Source organism: Carassius auratus, chromosome 25 (genome assembly GCF_003368295.1).
Source record: "Carassius auratus strain Wakin chromosome 25, ASM336829v1, whole genome shotgun sequence".
NCBI lineage: Eukaryota > Metazoa > Chordata > Actinopteri > Cypriniformes > Cyprinidae > Carassius > Carassius auratus.
Window position 1 is genome coordinate 7,602,972 of NC_039267.1, and position 15,819 is coordinate 7,618,790.

The window sequence follows — 15,819 nt, forward strand, 5'->3', positions numbered from 1 at the left end:
CAGTCCCTTGTTGACACAAGAGCATAAAAAAAAGTTTGTCCACCTCCCACTTAAGAGACATTTCCTGAATCCGAGAAGAAATCTTACATTTTTCATAAGAACACAGAGACAATTAGCTATCTGTTTGTCTATTATGGACGACTACATGCTGTCATGTTGCTATTTATATCAAAGAAATGGCATGAATGGATTTAAAGGATTTTGGTAGATGAATGAACAGATAGAAGTTTTGTCTTTACTCAGGCTGGCTAATGTCAGCTTTTGGCTGGAGACACTCACAGGACAGACTTTCTTTTTGGAATGATGAATATTGCTATTTTTAGTCTTTGGCTCTTCATTATACATTATTTAAATAAGCTGACAAGAAAGATATTTTATGAATACAATCTATGCAATAAATAGATGCAATATGCGAGTCATTCAGTGTAGATCAGATGTGACCAAACACTGCCAACAGTAGCGCTGCCGCCATCTGCTGCTTAAAAAGAAAACCTGACCAAATACAACTAATAATAATAATACATTTCTGTGTATCATAAAATGAAACATGAAGTCCTTCTCCAAAAGGAAATTATTCTGTACTGTGCTAAAGTCCCTTTAGGCATAATAGGTATATAGGGTATTCTCTAGTGTTTGATAGTGTGTATATGTGTTTAGGTACACTGAACAGAGGAATAAAATAAAATAAAACTATATATATATAAATATATATATATATATATATATATATATATATATATATATATATATATATATATATATATATATATATATATATATATATATATATACACACACACACACACATTTCATACTTAGTAGGTAAATACCACTCGAAAAGAATGTTAGTATTTTAATTACATTTAGTTCGATGAGATTTCTCCAGAAAAAAAATGCATGCTAAAATAAATTATTTTCCAATTCTATAAAATTTAAATAAAACATTAAAAAAAAGAATGAAATAAAAAGTCTGTTTATTTGCCTTTTTGGGATACCTCACCTGAAATTGAGCATATAAAAATAAATGCAACTAAAAGTAGCCTAAAATAATCTCAGTACAGGACTGATTAAATAAAATATAAAATGAAATCTAATGTTTTTTATCATGTGTTTCATAAAACATAACACACGGAAATGAGGACTAAAATAAAATTAAATACAGCTAAAACTATTTGTTTTAATTAAAATTGCATTTTAATTATTTATTACTAAAATCAGATGCTAAATAAAATTTTCGTTATTATTTCCGTTGTTGTGCATAACTTACCTCACTGCAGTGTTGAGGAAATAAATTAAATTAAATTAAATATGATTATATTAAAATAATTAAATTACATTTTAAATTCACGTAGAGGTGCTCGCGGCTCTCACGCATGCGCGCGCCCCCGGCCCTGTCCGCTTCAGTACCGCGTAAGGGGTCACGTGATTCAGTCTCCTCCGCTCCGCATCATCATCAGCAGCAGCAGCAGAGATGTCCGCAAGCTCCGCGTTCATCGATGAGAAAGGCGGCTCCGCCAGCGAGCCCGAGTACGGACACGACCCGGCCAGCGGCGGCATCTTCTCCTCCGACTACAAGAGGTGAGCCCCGCCGAGTCTGTGCCACCCGAGCGTTACCCGACAGACAATCTCAGACAGGGCGAGCTGCGCATGCGCGGAACAACGACTGTATCCTGTGGAAAAACAAAGAGAGGATAAACAGTGAGATCAACTGGCGTGTGTTTGTGTGTGTGTGTGTGTGTGTGTATGTGTGTGTGTGTGCATGCGTGCGTGCGTGTGTGTGTGTGCGTGTGTGTGTGTGTGTTTGTGTGTGTTTCAGCACCGGTCGGTGGACAGCGCTCAGGTCCCATATGATGACTTCTGTGCTGTTTCACACCTCAGTTTGGCTGTTTTATTCGTTTATTTGGTGAAATGTTTGGTTTTTGTAGTTAATATTTGCATGGCAGTGATTTCTCGTTGTTTTGACAGAGTAAATATAGCCTTGTAATCTATAGTTCTCGCTATCCTATAGACTTGACGCTAGCATCACAGTGACTAGCACAGCTAACGTTTCCTCTTCATCTAATCCTCTTCTTCTGATTATAATCCTAGTTTCTCTGTTGGGCAAAGATACATCAACAAGTATTTTAAAATAAAATAGCAAATGCCTTAATTTTAAGTGTATCAAAATAAACTACAAAATATAGCAGTCACAACATATATCAAAATAAGCTACTTCTAAACAAAACACCAATCAGAGGCTGTTTTTGTGACGTCATCATATAGACTTCTTACGAAATATTTTATAGTTTTTTAAAACTACACTAATACAAAACACTTAAGTATTTTGATACAAAGCATGAAGCCATTTTCATAAGCACAATCAAATACAAATGACAAAATCCTGTTTTATATTTGAAATGCGTCTTTGAAACCCCTGCCTATGTTAACATCTCAGTATTTATTTTGGGGTATTTCTAGGGAACAATAGATTAAAAAAAACAGACATTTCCCAGACTATTTCAGATGGTTTTTTTTTTTTTTTTTTAATCTAAGGAGAATCTATACAGAGTGCTCTCATATGCTATTTTTATGTTTTATTTTTATGACCGTTAGTTAACCTTCTCTGAACATTGTGAGAAAAAGAAAACTGGGAAAGCTGGGAGCACATGTTTGTTCATTTTTCACACAATTATGCTTTACTTTTTGGGTTTTTAATTCACACTATTGATCTTTGGCAACACAATAAAAAAAAAAAATCTATTTAGCAATAAATTAAAGCGAAATATATAATTAAAAAATATTTAAAAATATACAACTAAAAATGACAATAGCACAAAAAATGATTCAAATTAAAATAAAAAATTAAAATATATATACAAAATTATTTAGCATATTAATAAAACATATATGTTTATATAAACATATATAAAATACTAAAAGCCTAAAAATAGTTAACCAAAAAAGTAACCTTCCGTGATCATTGCAGGAAGTTTTTTGTAATAATCTAAAGAATGTTCTAGAATCGTTATTTTTAGTGTTAGTTGTATATATATATAAACTAATCTTCATAGAACATCTGGGAACCAAAATTGGGTAATCTTGGTTTTGTCCATGTTTCTCTGGGTTTTTAACTCACACTCTTTACCTTTGCCACCACAGTAGGAAGCAAATCATTGCAAATGTGAAAACCATATGATTAAAGCTCATTTAAAATATTATTAAATACCATATTAGTAAAGTAGTAAAGTAATATTAATAGGTTTTTTCTTTTCTTTTCCTAAGTAACAAAAAGTATACATGTGGAAATGTTGCGTAACACAGGGTTTAATGTGATCTTAAGCCAGGATCATCCTATTCCTCCCTCTCTATTCTTCCTCTGTGTCTTGTAAAGATTATGAAGATGAGATCTTTAACTGAGATCGATCATCAATGTTGGCAGACTCTCGTTCTCTGTCTGTGGCTATATTTAGAGGCAGGCGCTTCAGTGTGATGTGTGGAGAATATTAAGTCTGTTTCTGCTGAGGTCATGTGACATGCTCATCCTGCATCTGACGGTTTCATTGTTTATTTACTAATATTAGTCACTTGAAATGTCTATTTTTATCATTGATCATTTGCCTTTTTGATGCTTGTTGAATCCAGTGTTATTGTAATGAACTAATACTAAGATTAAAAATGATAAAATCTTGTTTGTGGTAATTGAAACAAAGCTGAAATTATTAGGTGAAAACTTAATGAATTAAAAATGTAAACACAAATTAGAAATAAATAAACCGAAGTGCTTACATTTTTTAACTATTAGAGAAAAACAGAAATAAAAAAAAAACGAGTGCTAAATTAAATATATTACAAAATCAAATCAAATTTAAATCGAAATGTTTAAAGAAAACGTAATGGAAATGACAAAAGCACCTCCCAAAATGACTAAAACATAACTCAAATTAAAATCTATCTAAATATGAAAGGCAGCTACTTCAAAATATGAATAAATGCTATAATAGTATATAAATAAGACTGAAATTACACTGCTTGGATAAATCTGGGCGTCATTTAGTTCATGTAATTTCTCTCTCAGACAGTAGATAGGGCCAGACGCACACTCTTAAAAAAAAGGTGCTTCATGATGCCATAGAATAAGGTTTTTTGTTTGTCTAAATGGTTCCATAAAGAACCTTTAACAACTGAAGAAACTTTAAAAAAAAAAAAAAAAAAAAAAATGTAAATGCCTTTACTGTCACTTTAGATAAATTTAATGCATCCCTTTTGAATTAAAGTGAAAAAACAAACAAACGCCTAGCTTTATTTAGATGGACATGCAGCACTGATTCCAGCAGAGGGCGCTGTAATACTAGAATTTATGCAAGAACACACAAACCAGTCACTGGAAGTTAGAGATGATAAAACAGTTTATTAATCTATCCATTATTAACAAGAAAAATCGTGTAATCAGAATAACTTCTTTAGGAACCTTCCTGTTCTTATAAAAATAACCAATAATAGTCTAACTTATTTTCACACTCCATTGTCCTCAGTTATCTCCCACTTAATGTTCTGTTTCTCTTAGAAATATGTCACTGTATGAACATTAGACGCACTGTGAATGCATTTGATTCTGTTGTTGTGTTGTGCATGAGGCATAAATGTGACATAAATATGTTTTCTCTGTGCATAATCATCACTTCTGATTTCACATTGGATTTCTGCTCTGACACAGTTGTGCTGCAGGATGCGTGTGTGAATGTGTGTGTGTGTGTAATGGCAGTTCAACTGGTTCCACAGTAAACATGAAGACGAGCGATCCTCACATGCTGTTGCCTTGGAAACACGCCCCTCTGACCTGTTAGTGTACAGCTCTCCATCTCTGCTGCGATCACAGCTAAATAAGCAGAGAAGCAGAGATGCTGATCTATAGGGAATTCATGAAATTGCTGGAGATCAGACAGACTGTGTATGTGAGTGCAGAGAGATTTGGGACTTACTGACGCAGGAGAATGTCTCTTTAGAGCTCAGTAGCTTTTAGCACTGCAGTGTGAATCCTGCATCTGTCTGTGAATTCGGCTGTTCCCTTCTCCATGTTATTCCGGGCTCAGAAACGCCACGTTTACTGACTATAAGAATCAGACTCATTCAAATGAATCAACTGTACTGAACGAATCGTTTTGATCAAATTGTATCGTCAAACATGAAGTATCAGGGTGTCTGAAATGTAACCAAAGTGTATCTGACAAAATATCAGTAAACAGAGTCATAATGATTCGAATCAAACAAACTGTATCAGACAGAATAAAACTAAATGTGACTGAAGTGTAACTGAATCTGAATGATTCAAATGAATCAAACTGTCCTGGAAAAAAATGAACATGAATCAAATTGAATTATACTGATTCAATTTTAATTAAAAAAATCTCATAAAGAATGAAACCGAAGCATTTTATACAAACCGAATTGAACATGAATGCAAATGATTCAGACTGTACTAAATAGAATGAAAGTGAATCAAAACAAATTTAAATAGAATCAAACTGTGTTGGAGAGAACGACGGTGATTCAAACTAAATGGTACTCATTCAAATAAACAGTATTAGAATTAAACCTTTTTTAAGTGAACTGGACAGAAAAAAAACTGAATTGACGTGAATCAGATTGAACTGGACAGAATGAAACTCGTTCGAATCTTGTTGAGCTGTATGGGACAGAATGAAAGTGAATCGAAATTGAAGCAGTCTGATTCAAATGTATTCAAACTGGATCAGACAGAATGACAGTAAATGGAACTGAATCATACTGATTAAAGTGAATCAAACTGCATCGACGGAATAAATCAAACTGAACTGGACAGACTGAGATTGAAATATTACACTGTATCAGTCAGAATGAAAGTGAATCAAAGCGGTGAATCAGATCATAGATTTATCTCTATGATTTAGATTCAGTTAAAAATATATATATATTTTATTTCACATTCACTCAGTTTCTCTCTTCAGAGTGTTAGCTGAATTATTTTTTAGTTGGCTTAAATTTTATTCAACTAGTTTTATAGTCTAGATTCTAATTAACTAAAACTTTAAAATTGGTCAAACATTAATATTAGATAAGATTTTTTATTTGGGCATCATAAGAAATTACTGTAGAACAAAAACTGGTGTCTAACAATCACTAAAAACATAGAATTAGCATGCAATTATATTGTACTGCTTCCTGACTCTTTATATACAACTGTTAACACTAGTGAGCAACACTGATGTCACATGATCACATTTTGTGCATGTTTTACATTAAGCAAGTAAAATCGAGTTTTAATGTCTGTTGTAAAAAACTGTTCAACTGAATCAAATAACGAGTAAAAAAAACTGAAACCAAACGTGAATGGTGCAGAATGTGCACACACACTCAAAACAACATGATTATCTACACTGTGGTTTTTAGCATTCAAAGCGAATAATAATACAGTGCTTGTGCGTGTCGACATCCCGATGAAGGGGTTTTCCTGTGAAAAGCCTTTTTTCAGAGCAGCATTTCTAGCTGAGTCATATCAGAGACAGGGAGAGGCAATCGACTGCTGCAGAAAATACGATGCAAAAGAGGACGAGGGACAGAACAATGTGCCAGAGTCCTTGGAAAGAGTGATGGTGTGAATGAAAGGAGAGGGAGAGACAGAGTGTGTGTTTCATGAGGGGCGGGGTTTGCTGCTGGTGGGCGGGGTTTAGCGATCAGAGCAGTGTGTTCACCATCAGTCAGCTCTGAGCAGGATGAGAACAGCTTTTGCTGCTACCTCCCTTCTCGTCTCTTCACCTCTCAGGACCACCTCACGTGAAAGACGCTTTGAAGCCTCTTTATCTGCATCGAGTTGAAGACCAGACTTAAGGATTGTGCTTGTGCTTTGGAGTTTACAGTCTGCTGTTGCTTTTGACACGGATTCTACAGGTGTGTGTGAGCGTTTGACTCTTCAAGAATCATCTACAGGTGTGTGAACCTGCCTCAGGGGATCTAAACAGGTGTGAAAGTTTTGGGACTAGCTTGACGATGACCACCATGCAGAGGTTGCTCCAGCTGCCGGCGAATGCTGTGAACATGGTGAAGAGCGTGCAGGGAGGCTCTCAGGGCCAGGAGGAGGCTCTCAGCCCGGTGCTGACACCCGACAGTGGCCCGCAGAACTGGTATAACGCCGTCCAGCCAGAGGAACTCCGACACCTGAGATCTGGGGGTACGGGCGGCGGGGGGGAGGGGTCAGAGGATCGACCCGGGCTGGAGGAGGGGCTTACCAGCCTTCAGTCACAACCTTTACGGTACGCTAACACTCTTTCAAAGTGTCATTTAAGCCTTCTGTTGTTTCTCTGAAGAAAATTGTCAAAAATGAGATAATTTACATAAAAATAATTTTAAATAAAAAGAAAGTTTCATTAAAAAAAGTTTAATAAACATTTTAATGTACATTTAATTGCACTAAATATATAATGTTATAAATAAATATAAAATTATAACCAAAATAAATAAAAAAAAATTATGTTAATATACATTTATAATTTTATAAATTAAATGTAAATATATATACAAAAATATAAATTAAAAAAAGAAAATTTCTAAACTATATAAACTAATTTAATTTTATAATGATATATAATGGTATATAATCTATACACAATGTATAGTTGCATAGACCTGAATAACCATCAATCATTTTAGTAACCCTCATATTGAGTTCCTCAATGAGGTTCAAATTGATAATAAATGCACCAGTTCAACTAGAATCTGGAGGTAATTGCATTGCCTGTGTAGGGGGGTTCCCTTTGTTGCAGAAGGGTTTCTCAAAATTGCTGATTGGCTGGAAGTTCAGTAGTCATTGAAGTTATGTCTCGGGAAGCCTATGGTTGGGCGTTGGCTGAAGATGTGGAGTTGTGGACTGGTTGAAGTTTTGAGGCGGTCACAGACTCGAGGTAAACTTGGAGACACTGCGTTGCAGCAAAACTGAACTCAGAACACTAAACTCTCAATTTTTTTTTTCGGAAGATAAAATAAACTAAAGAAAAAAAAAAGAAAAAGGTAAAGTTTGACCAAACTAGATGGTTTCTGACATGTAAGCCAGAGCACGCTGGAACAGTGCTCGAAGAATTCACGGGCAAAAGCAATGACTAATAGCAGAAACCGGCGGCTAAAAGCCAAAAAAGGCAACAGTAATAATTTGATGTTGTCCTGAGTATTTAAACAAGGCTGTTGGACACATTTTCCAAATGGTGTCTTGACCAATTAGACATTTAATAATTTTTGCAAAGTACTGATTCATAGAAACATGTAAAGTATGAAAATTCGATCTCTTACATACATGAATATAATCCTATAAACTATTCAATAGTTCTTCAAAATAAATACACAATAAGTGATTAGGACATGATAGTCAAATGCCTGGGTTACATACATGATATAGAGTGATGCGTACAAGTGTAAGTTGCTCATAAGTCCTTTAAGTATCATTTTGGTGCATATATATATACATGTAAAAGACAGTATCTCTGTCATTCTATGGATATGAGGATGTGCTTTGTGAGGAACAAAAGGTCAAAAGTACGGTGGCCAAGAGAACTCAACACGCAACTTCAATAAACTCAAATCTGATCCAGCAAATCAAGACAATGTCTTCATCGGTTTAACAGCAGGTGCTGTAAATGCTCAATACAGATATATTAAGGAAATTTACGAAATATCTTCATGGAACATTTACATAATATCCTATTGATTTTTGGCATGAAAGAAAAATTATAATAATGTTGGCCCAAAATGTATTATTGGCTATTGCTACAAATATACCGTGCTGCTTATGACTGGTTTTGTGCTCCAGGGTCACATATATATAATTGGCATTCCTCTTATTATTTGGTCTCTTCTGAAACTCTTTAAGACACATTGCTGTCTTGGAGAAACTCTCTTATTAGTTCTTTTTCTTTCCTACTGGATCTTCTCTTTTTGTTGTTGAACCCTTTTGAGCAGAGGCTTTGTTCATTGTCAGCTCTGGTTGGTGTGGCCTGCTCATACAGTGACACCTAAGTCATGCAGATCTTCCTCTACACATAGTCCAGAACAGTTGGCAGAGCCTCGAGGAGTATCACTGTCTCAGAGTCTGTGTCCAGAGAGGATAACTATGCTCCTCAGCAGGCTGCAAGAGAGTTAGAACCCCATGTGGAGCCTTGAATTATGAATAACTTGTATAATATGGAGCTCAATGTGTCTCATGCATGAAGAAGAAGTGGATAGGAGATATATTGCAAATCAGATTCTCTGCAGGGAGCTTGTATTTCATTGCATACGGTCATTACAATATCGTATGAAATGGCTCTATTTTATATTAGTGAAATCACTCTCATGCTAAAGCGGATGTGAATGCTGGGACAATGCATTGCTAGTGATTTGTGCTGTTGAACTTGTTCTTGTGTTTTAACTGTGACTGTCGAGGATGATACAGTTTATTTTAAATGTCTGCGCATTAAACTAGATGTTTTACAACTATAAACATCAACAGTGATACATTTATTATCAGTTTTATAAACAACTAAATAAAATGTTTTTCTCTACTGTTCTGTATGTATATATGCATGCAGTATATATATACAAATATATTAATATTAATTATATTATATATCTATCTATCTATCTATATATATTAAATTATATATGTTTATGGATTTTACATATACATTTTAACATTAATATTAACATGAAACATAATAAATACATTTTTACATATTATTTTTTACATTATTTTAATTAAAAAGAATACATTTATCAGCTAAATTAACAATTTAATTTTACACTTTTACAATCAAATTATTCCAAGACCAAATCACATTTGTTAGCTTCAAGCTTTTTATTTCTTTTTAAAGAAAATTGGTTTCTTTTTAAGTGCATATTTATGTAACAGCTTAGGCTGCACCTAAAAGTTTTCCAGTAGTGTAAATATAGCTACCCCCCATTGTTGTAAACATATCCAGCATCTGATTTATTGTTGGACTAATTAATTTGCTAAAAGCTCGTCCTGTATGTAAATCAAAGCATTGGTGCTCAGTCACTGCTGGTCAGGAGGGAAAGTGATTCCAGGTTTGTATTCCCTCTGCATGCAGCAGTTCATACTGACTAAGTCTTCCCGTATTTATCCACTACATTTATAATCCAAAACAATTTACAGCTCATTCAGTTCTCTGGAGTATGACATATGATAATCTACTGTAATATGGAGGTGAGGTATTTGACTGTAGCATGTCTGCTGAATCACCGAGCTCATGCTCATCCTCTTACGTTGCTCTGATCACGACCCACTGAGTGCGTACACACAACTAGCACAGCCATCACGACAGGACACACACACTGATGCATGAAAGAAAACACCACCCACACCTTCTCACACACTCTCACTAATATTTGACAGTATTTATACGGCGTGAAACTCTGCGGACCCTTCCAGCTAATAAAGCCACCGAGGGAGTCTTTTTTCAAGAGCGATAGATAGTTGTGCTGGGTGGGAGACTCTGACAGCAAATCTATCCACTGGAGTTTATTGCTCTCTTTGTTGCTGTGGAAACCAGAGAGTGGGACCGAGGTGTGTTGCGAGATTTCATAGTCGTTTAATACCACACGGGGAGAATATGTTTAATTAGCTAATTGTGTTATCTTGACCAGTTTATTGTAGGAAACAGTTTGAGACGAAACCCATTAAAACACTTGCGATACACATTGAAAACTTGCTATACACATTGAAAACTTGCGATACATGTGAGACACTTGCTCGTACATGTGAGACACTTGCTCGTACGTGTGAGACACTTGCGTGTACATGTGAGACACTTGCACGTACATGTGAGACACTAGCGCGTACATGTGAGACACTTGCGCGTACATGTGAGACACTTGCGCGTACATGTGAGACACTTGCGCGTACATGTGAGACACTTGCGTGTACATGTGAGACACTTGCTCGTACATGTGAGACACTTGCGTGTACATGTGAGACACTTGCGCGTACATGTGAGACACTTGCCCGTACGTGTGAGACACTTGCCCGTACGTGTGAGACACTTGCCCGTACGTGTGAGACACTTGCTCGTACGTGTGAGACACTTGCCCGTACGTGTGAGACACTTGCCCGTACGTGTGAGACACTTGCGTGTACATGTGAGACACTTGCGCGTACATGTGAGACACTTGCGCGTACATGTGAGACACTTGCCCGTACGTGTGAGACACTTGCCCGTACGTGTGAGACACTTGCTCGTACGTGTGAGACACTTGCGCGTACGTGTGAGACACTTGCTCGTACGTGTGAGACACTTGCTCGTACGTGTGAGACACTTGCTCGTACGTGTGGGACACTTGCTCGTACATGTGAGACACTTGCATGTACATGTAGGACACTTGCTTGTACATGTGAGACACTTGCTCGTACATGTGGGACACTTGCTCTTATGTGTGGACACTTGCTCGTACATGTGAGACACTTGCTCGTACATGTGGGACACTTGCTCGTACATGTGGGACACTTGCTCGTACATGTGAGACACTTGCTCGTACATGTGAGACACTTGCTCGTACATGTGAGACACTTGCTCGTACATGTGGGACACTTGCTCGTACATGTGGGACACTTGCTCGTACATGTGAGACACTTGCTCGTACATGTGAGACACTTGCTCGTACATGTGAGACACTTGCTCGTACATGTGGGACACTTGCTCGTACATGTGAGACACTTGCTCGTACATGTGAGACACTTGCTCGTACATGTGAGACACTTGCTCGTACATGTGAGACACTTGCTCGTACATTTGAGACACTTGGTCGTACATGTGGGACACTTGCTCGTACATGTGGGACACTTGCTCGTACATGTGAGACACTTGCTCGTACATGTGAGACACTTGCGCGTACATGTGAGACACTTGCTCTTACAGGTGAGACACTTGCTCGTACATGTGAAACACTATATATCTGTGCCTATATATGAAAGACGTGGTTACATAGAAACTCTTTGCATATACCCTGTAATTGCCCACATACTGTTGTACCTGCACAAAGACTGCACTTTCAAACATTCTCCCGTGTGAGAGAGCATAAACATTTTCAGTTTGTCTGAAAGTTGTTTCATTGCAAACGGAAGTTTAGTTCATTTGGAAACAGAAGGGCAGTTTATGCAAAGAGTTTCGATGTAACTGCATGTCTTTCTATATATGCACACATATATAGTGTTTCACATGTATGCGCGAGTGATTCACATGTACGCCCAAGTGTTCCAATGGGTTTCGTCTCAAACGTCCTCCCATAGTTTGTTATATTTTCATGCCACAGCTTTTAGGGAAAACACTCACTCTGATTGGTTCATTCTGAAGATACTGGGACATGATTAAGCCTGTCATAATGCCTGACGTGTTTTCATCGATCAGGGTTCTGATCTGTGATGACATTATACATCTTGTTTACGAATTCAGGATTCAATATAGTACTACATTTGCCCATAACCAGTCTGCTATTTGCATACATTTGAATATATTCAGTGATTGGCTTTTGACTATGTAAATATTACAGCATATTTTTAAACTAACATTCTGCGTTTAAATAAATCTGTTTATTTAATCAAAAATAACGTAAAATTGTGAATTTTTTTTACTATTTAAAATAAATGTGTTCTATTTAAATATATTTTAAAACATAATTAATTTATGTGATCAAAAACTGAATTTTCAGCATCATTATAGTGTCACACGATGTTTCAGAAATTATTGTAATATGCTGATCTGCTGCTCAAGAAACACTTTCTTTAATTAAAAATGTTGAAAACAGTGGTGCTGTTAAATATTTTTCTGAAAAGTTTTTTTTTTTTTTGATGAATAGAAATTTCAAAAGAACAGCATTTATATATTAAATATAAATGTATTGTAAAATTATAAATGTCTTTACTGCCACTTTGGATCAATTTCATCCATTGTTGCTCAATAAAAAAACATTCTTAAAAAAATTAATTAATTATAATTATTATTACATATAAATAATTATATACAATAATAATGATAATTATATTGTTATTGATTATTAGAATTAGTATTATTTTTATAATAATAATAATAATAATAATAAAATCTTGCTAACCCCAAATTCTTAAAGCAACCAAACCTTAATTTTGATATTGTGGGTCATTTATGTCCAGGAGTGAGAATGTTTAACGCACAAATGAGGAATTATTAGATATTATGAACTAAATAACAATTTCCTGTTGTGTATAAATCATTGTGAATTATCATCATCATCATCATCATCAAAGAACTTAATTATTAAACTTAAACTTGATTTGATGAAAAACAAAACACATTGTTCTCTTGGAATCTGAGCATAGTAGAGCCTGTTTGATATTTGATATTAGATGTGCTCATTCAGTTGGTTAGTTTGTGTGTGAATGTGTCTGTATGTGTGAACAGATGTCACTTTGTCGATTTAAACCCAGCCAGTATGATAAATGAAGAGAGAGAGAGACAAAACGAGAGACTCAACATCTTTCCTTCACAACTTCTTTCTAAAAGGAGATTGCTAACATAAGATGTGGTTGCCATAGTAATGTGTATCTATGGACAGAAGGGTTATTCTTGCATGCAGGATGTCAGACAGTCTCATCTGTATCAGAGTGATGAGCTGACTGACCCAGCATCAGAATGAGTTTGGCTTGTCATGTGATTTGGAGCTCCTCAGATAAACACCTCTTGACTTATAGGGTGCTAAGTTGAGGATCTCTTGCATGTAGATACATGTAGAAAGTGGGTAATATTTATATCTTTTCTCAGCTAACATTAATAGGTTACCCCAGACTTCTGGAGGATCATTGGCTTTATTAATTATCGTGCCTCTTGGCTCGTTTGGAGTCACAGACATCAGCTAGAGAACATCAAGTCAGTTTTGATCAACAAATACTTCGTATTTTGAAAAGCCAGTCCTTAATGTGTTGACATGTTGTGTGAAACCGAGACATATATTCTGCATTTTGAAGGCCTGGACTGCTTATGCTATGGATAAAAAGACACTTTCTTTGCAACCAATAGATGGGAAAGGAAAATAAGCTATTAGCTTTGAAACAACCAAAGACGTCATCAAACCAGAATTTGCTAATTGCTAATGCTTGCAGGCTAGGGTGACCACCTGCTAATAAGCTCAAGGGGGGACAAGGGGTATGTTTCTGAGGGACAATGTGGGACACTGCCCCCACCCCATGGGCAGACTCACTAATAGTGGTTTACCCATTTCTAGCACATACCACCTTACATGGTATATTAATAATGTCCTATTCCCCTAAACATGTGTAATTGCTGATGTACTGTATGCTTATGACAGAATCAACAAATGCACTTCCACTTACGATTTACTTTAGCTTTTTAATTTTATTTATTTTTCATTACAATTTATTCACTTTAAGAATAAATTACTGCTCAAATACAGCATTCGCGTTGAACAAGAGTGAATGATTTGTCCAGGTTTTTTTGTTTCTCTGTTTTTGTAATGTCTGGGAAGCCAGAATGCGAATGCATCAACAGAAACTGTTTTTTGTTTTTTTTTAGCGAACCGTGGCATCCCTATTACCTCAATAATCAATCAATTACAGGCCTAAAACAATCATGCCCGAGCAGACGGATATTAGTACATCTCATCACACCGGCGCCCGCGTCTAAATCAGTTGTATGGTCTGGTTTTCAGTCTAAAACAGTTGCATCGTATAAATGTCTCATCTGTCTCGGGAGGTGCGCGCGCAGTCAACGGAGGCTCGCACCTCCCAACTCAAAATGCTTCCAAGATCGACTTGTCGACCGCGATCGACGGGTTGGTGACTCCAGATATAGATGAGCGACCAACATTTTTTGAGCAAGCATTGATTACGCGTGACACAGTCTCAATTTGTGGGACGGCATGAATTGGGCTCAAACGCTGTGCGCGCACGCGCTACGCGGGACGGGTGGTCACCCTATTGCAGGCAGTACTTATAAACTAAAGCAAATATATATATTTTTGTATATTACTTGTACAGCTAAAAAAACTAACTTTTTATACCTAAATAGAGATAATTTTATGACACTGTACTATGATACTCTACTGAGATATGGGGAGCTTTTATTTTGAAATGTTCACAATATTTCTTTTTTAGCTTTATAAATCTAAAATCTTTTTTTAATACAGTAACTGTTGTAGGCAAACATAGCAATTTTTTACATTTAATCTATAATTAATCATTAAATTTAAAACGGTTTTTATTTATTTAGATTATTATAAACATATAACATAGCAAATAAAATGAATACAAAATTTGATTTTAAAGCAATCTTTTTTTTTTCAGCTGCTTTAAGGATGCAAATGCCAAACTGATTATAACTTTAAGTGAAGTTACATTAATTGCATTACACTTCTGCAAGAAAGTTACAACAAAACAGCATATATATATACCTAGAATGCCAATAAAAACTATTTGTACAGCAATGCTGGGATACAAAACCAGTTCTTCTCAGGAAAAGCATGTCAGAACAACAATTTACTGCCATTGATTTCTTGAAGAAACAATTGTCATCCAAATGAGAGAGAAAAGGTTTGTGGCTTCCCTTGGATTCGTATCTGGTTCTTGTGGAAACCAAATCATGCTGTTGATGGTATTTATGAGTGTGTTTGTGTGTTTTGATTCTCTGTTTGTCAAATTTGTGTGAATCCTTTGAAGTAAGGCTTGATTTAATTAGATCTGGTTGTTTCTTCTGAACTCGTGAACGTCCGCAGGGCTCTTAAAGAACTGAGATGAGTCTGGATGATATGTCATTGTTATAAAGGACACCTTTCTGA

The 15,819-nt window shown here is 35.8% G+C and overlaps 1 protein-coding gene across 7 annotated transcripts in view; it reads left to right on the plus strand.

Annotated features, from left to right (window-relative positions):
- The first annotated feature begins 1,403 nt into the window (after positions 1-1,403).
- LOC113043166 (AP-3 complex subunit beta-2-like) overlaps positions 1,404-15,819 on the plus strand; it is a 34,938-nt gene continuing 20,522 nt past the window's right edge. For 2 of the 7 annotated variants that reach the window (XM_026202383.1, XM_026202382.1), the window contains exon 1: positions 1,405-1,578. In XM_026202383.1, coding sequence (XP_026058168.1) covers positions 1,472-1,578 — 107 coding nt within the window. In that variant the 5' untranslated portion in view covers positions 1,405-1,471. Of the gene's footprint in view, positions 1,579-6,195; positions 7,266-15,819 lie in introns of those variants that run through there. The other 5 variants (XM_026202381.1, XM_026202384.1, XM_026202378.1 and 2 more) reach the window with 5 other exon arrangements.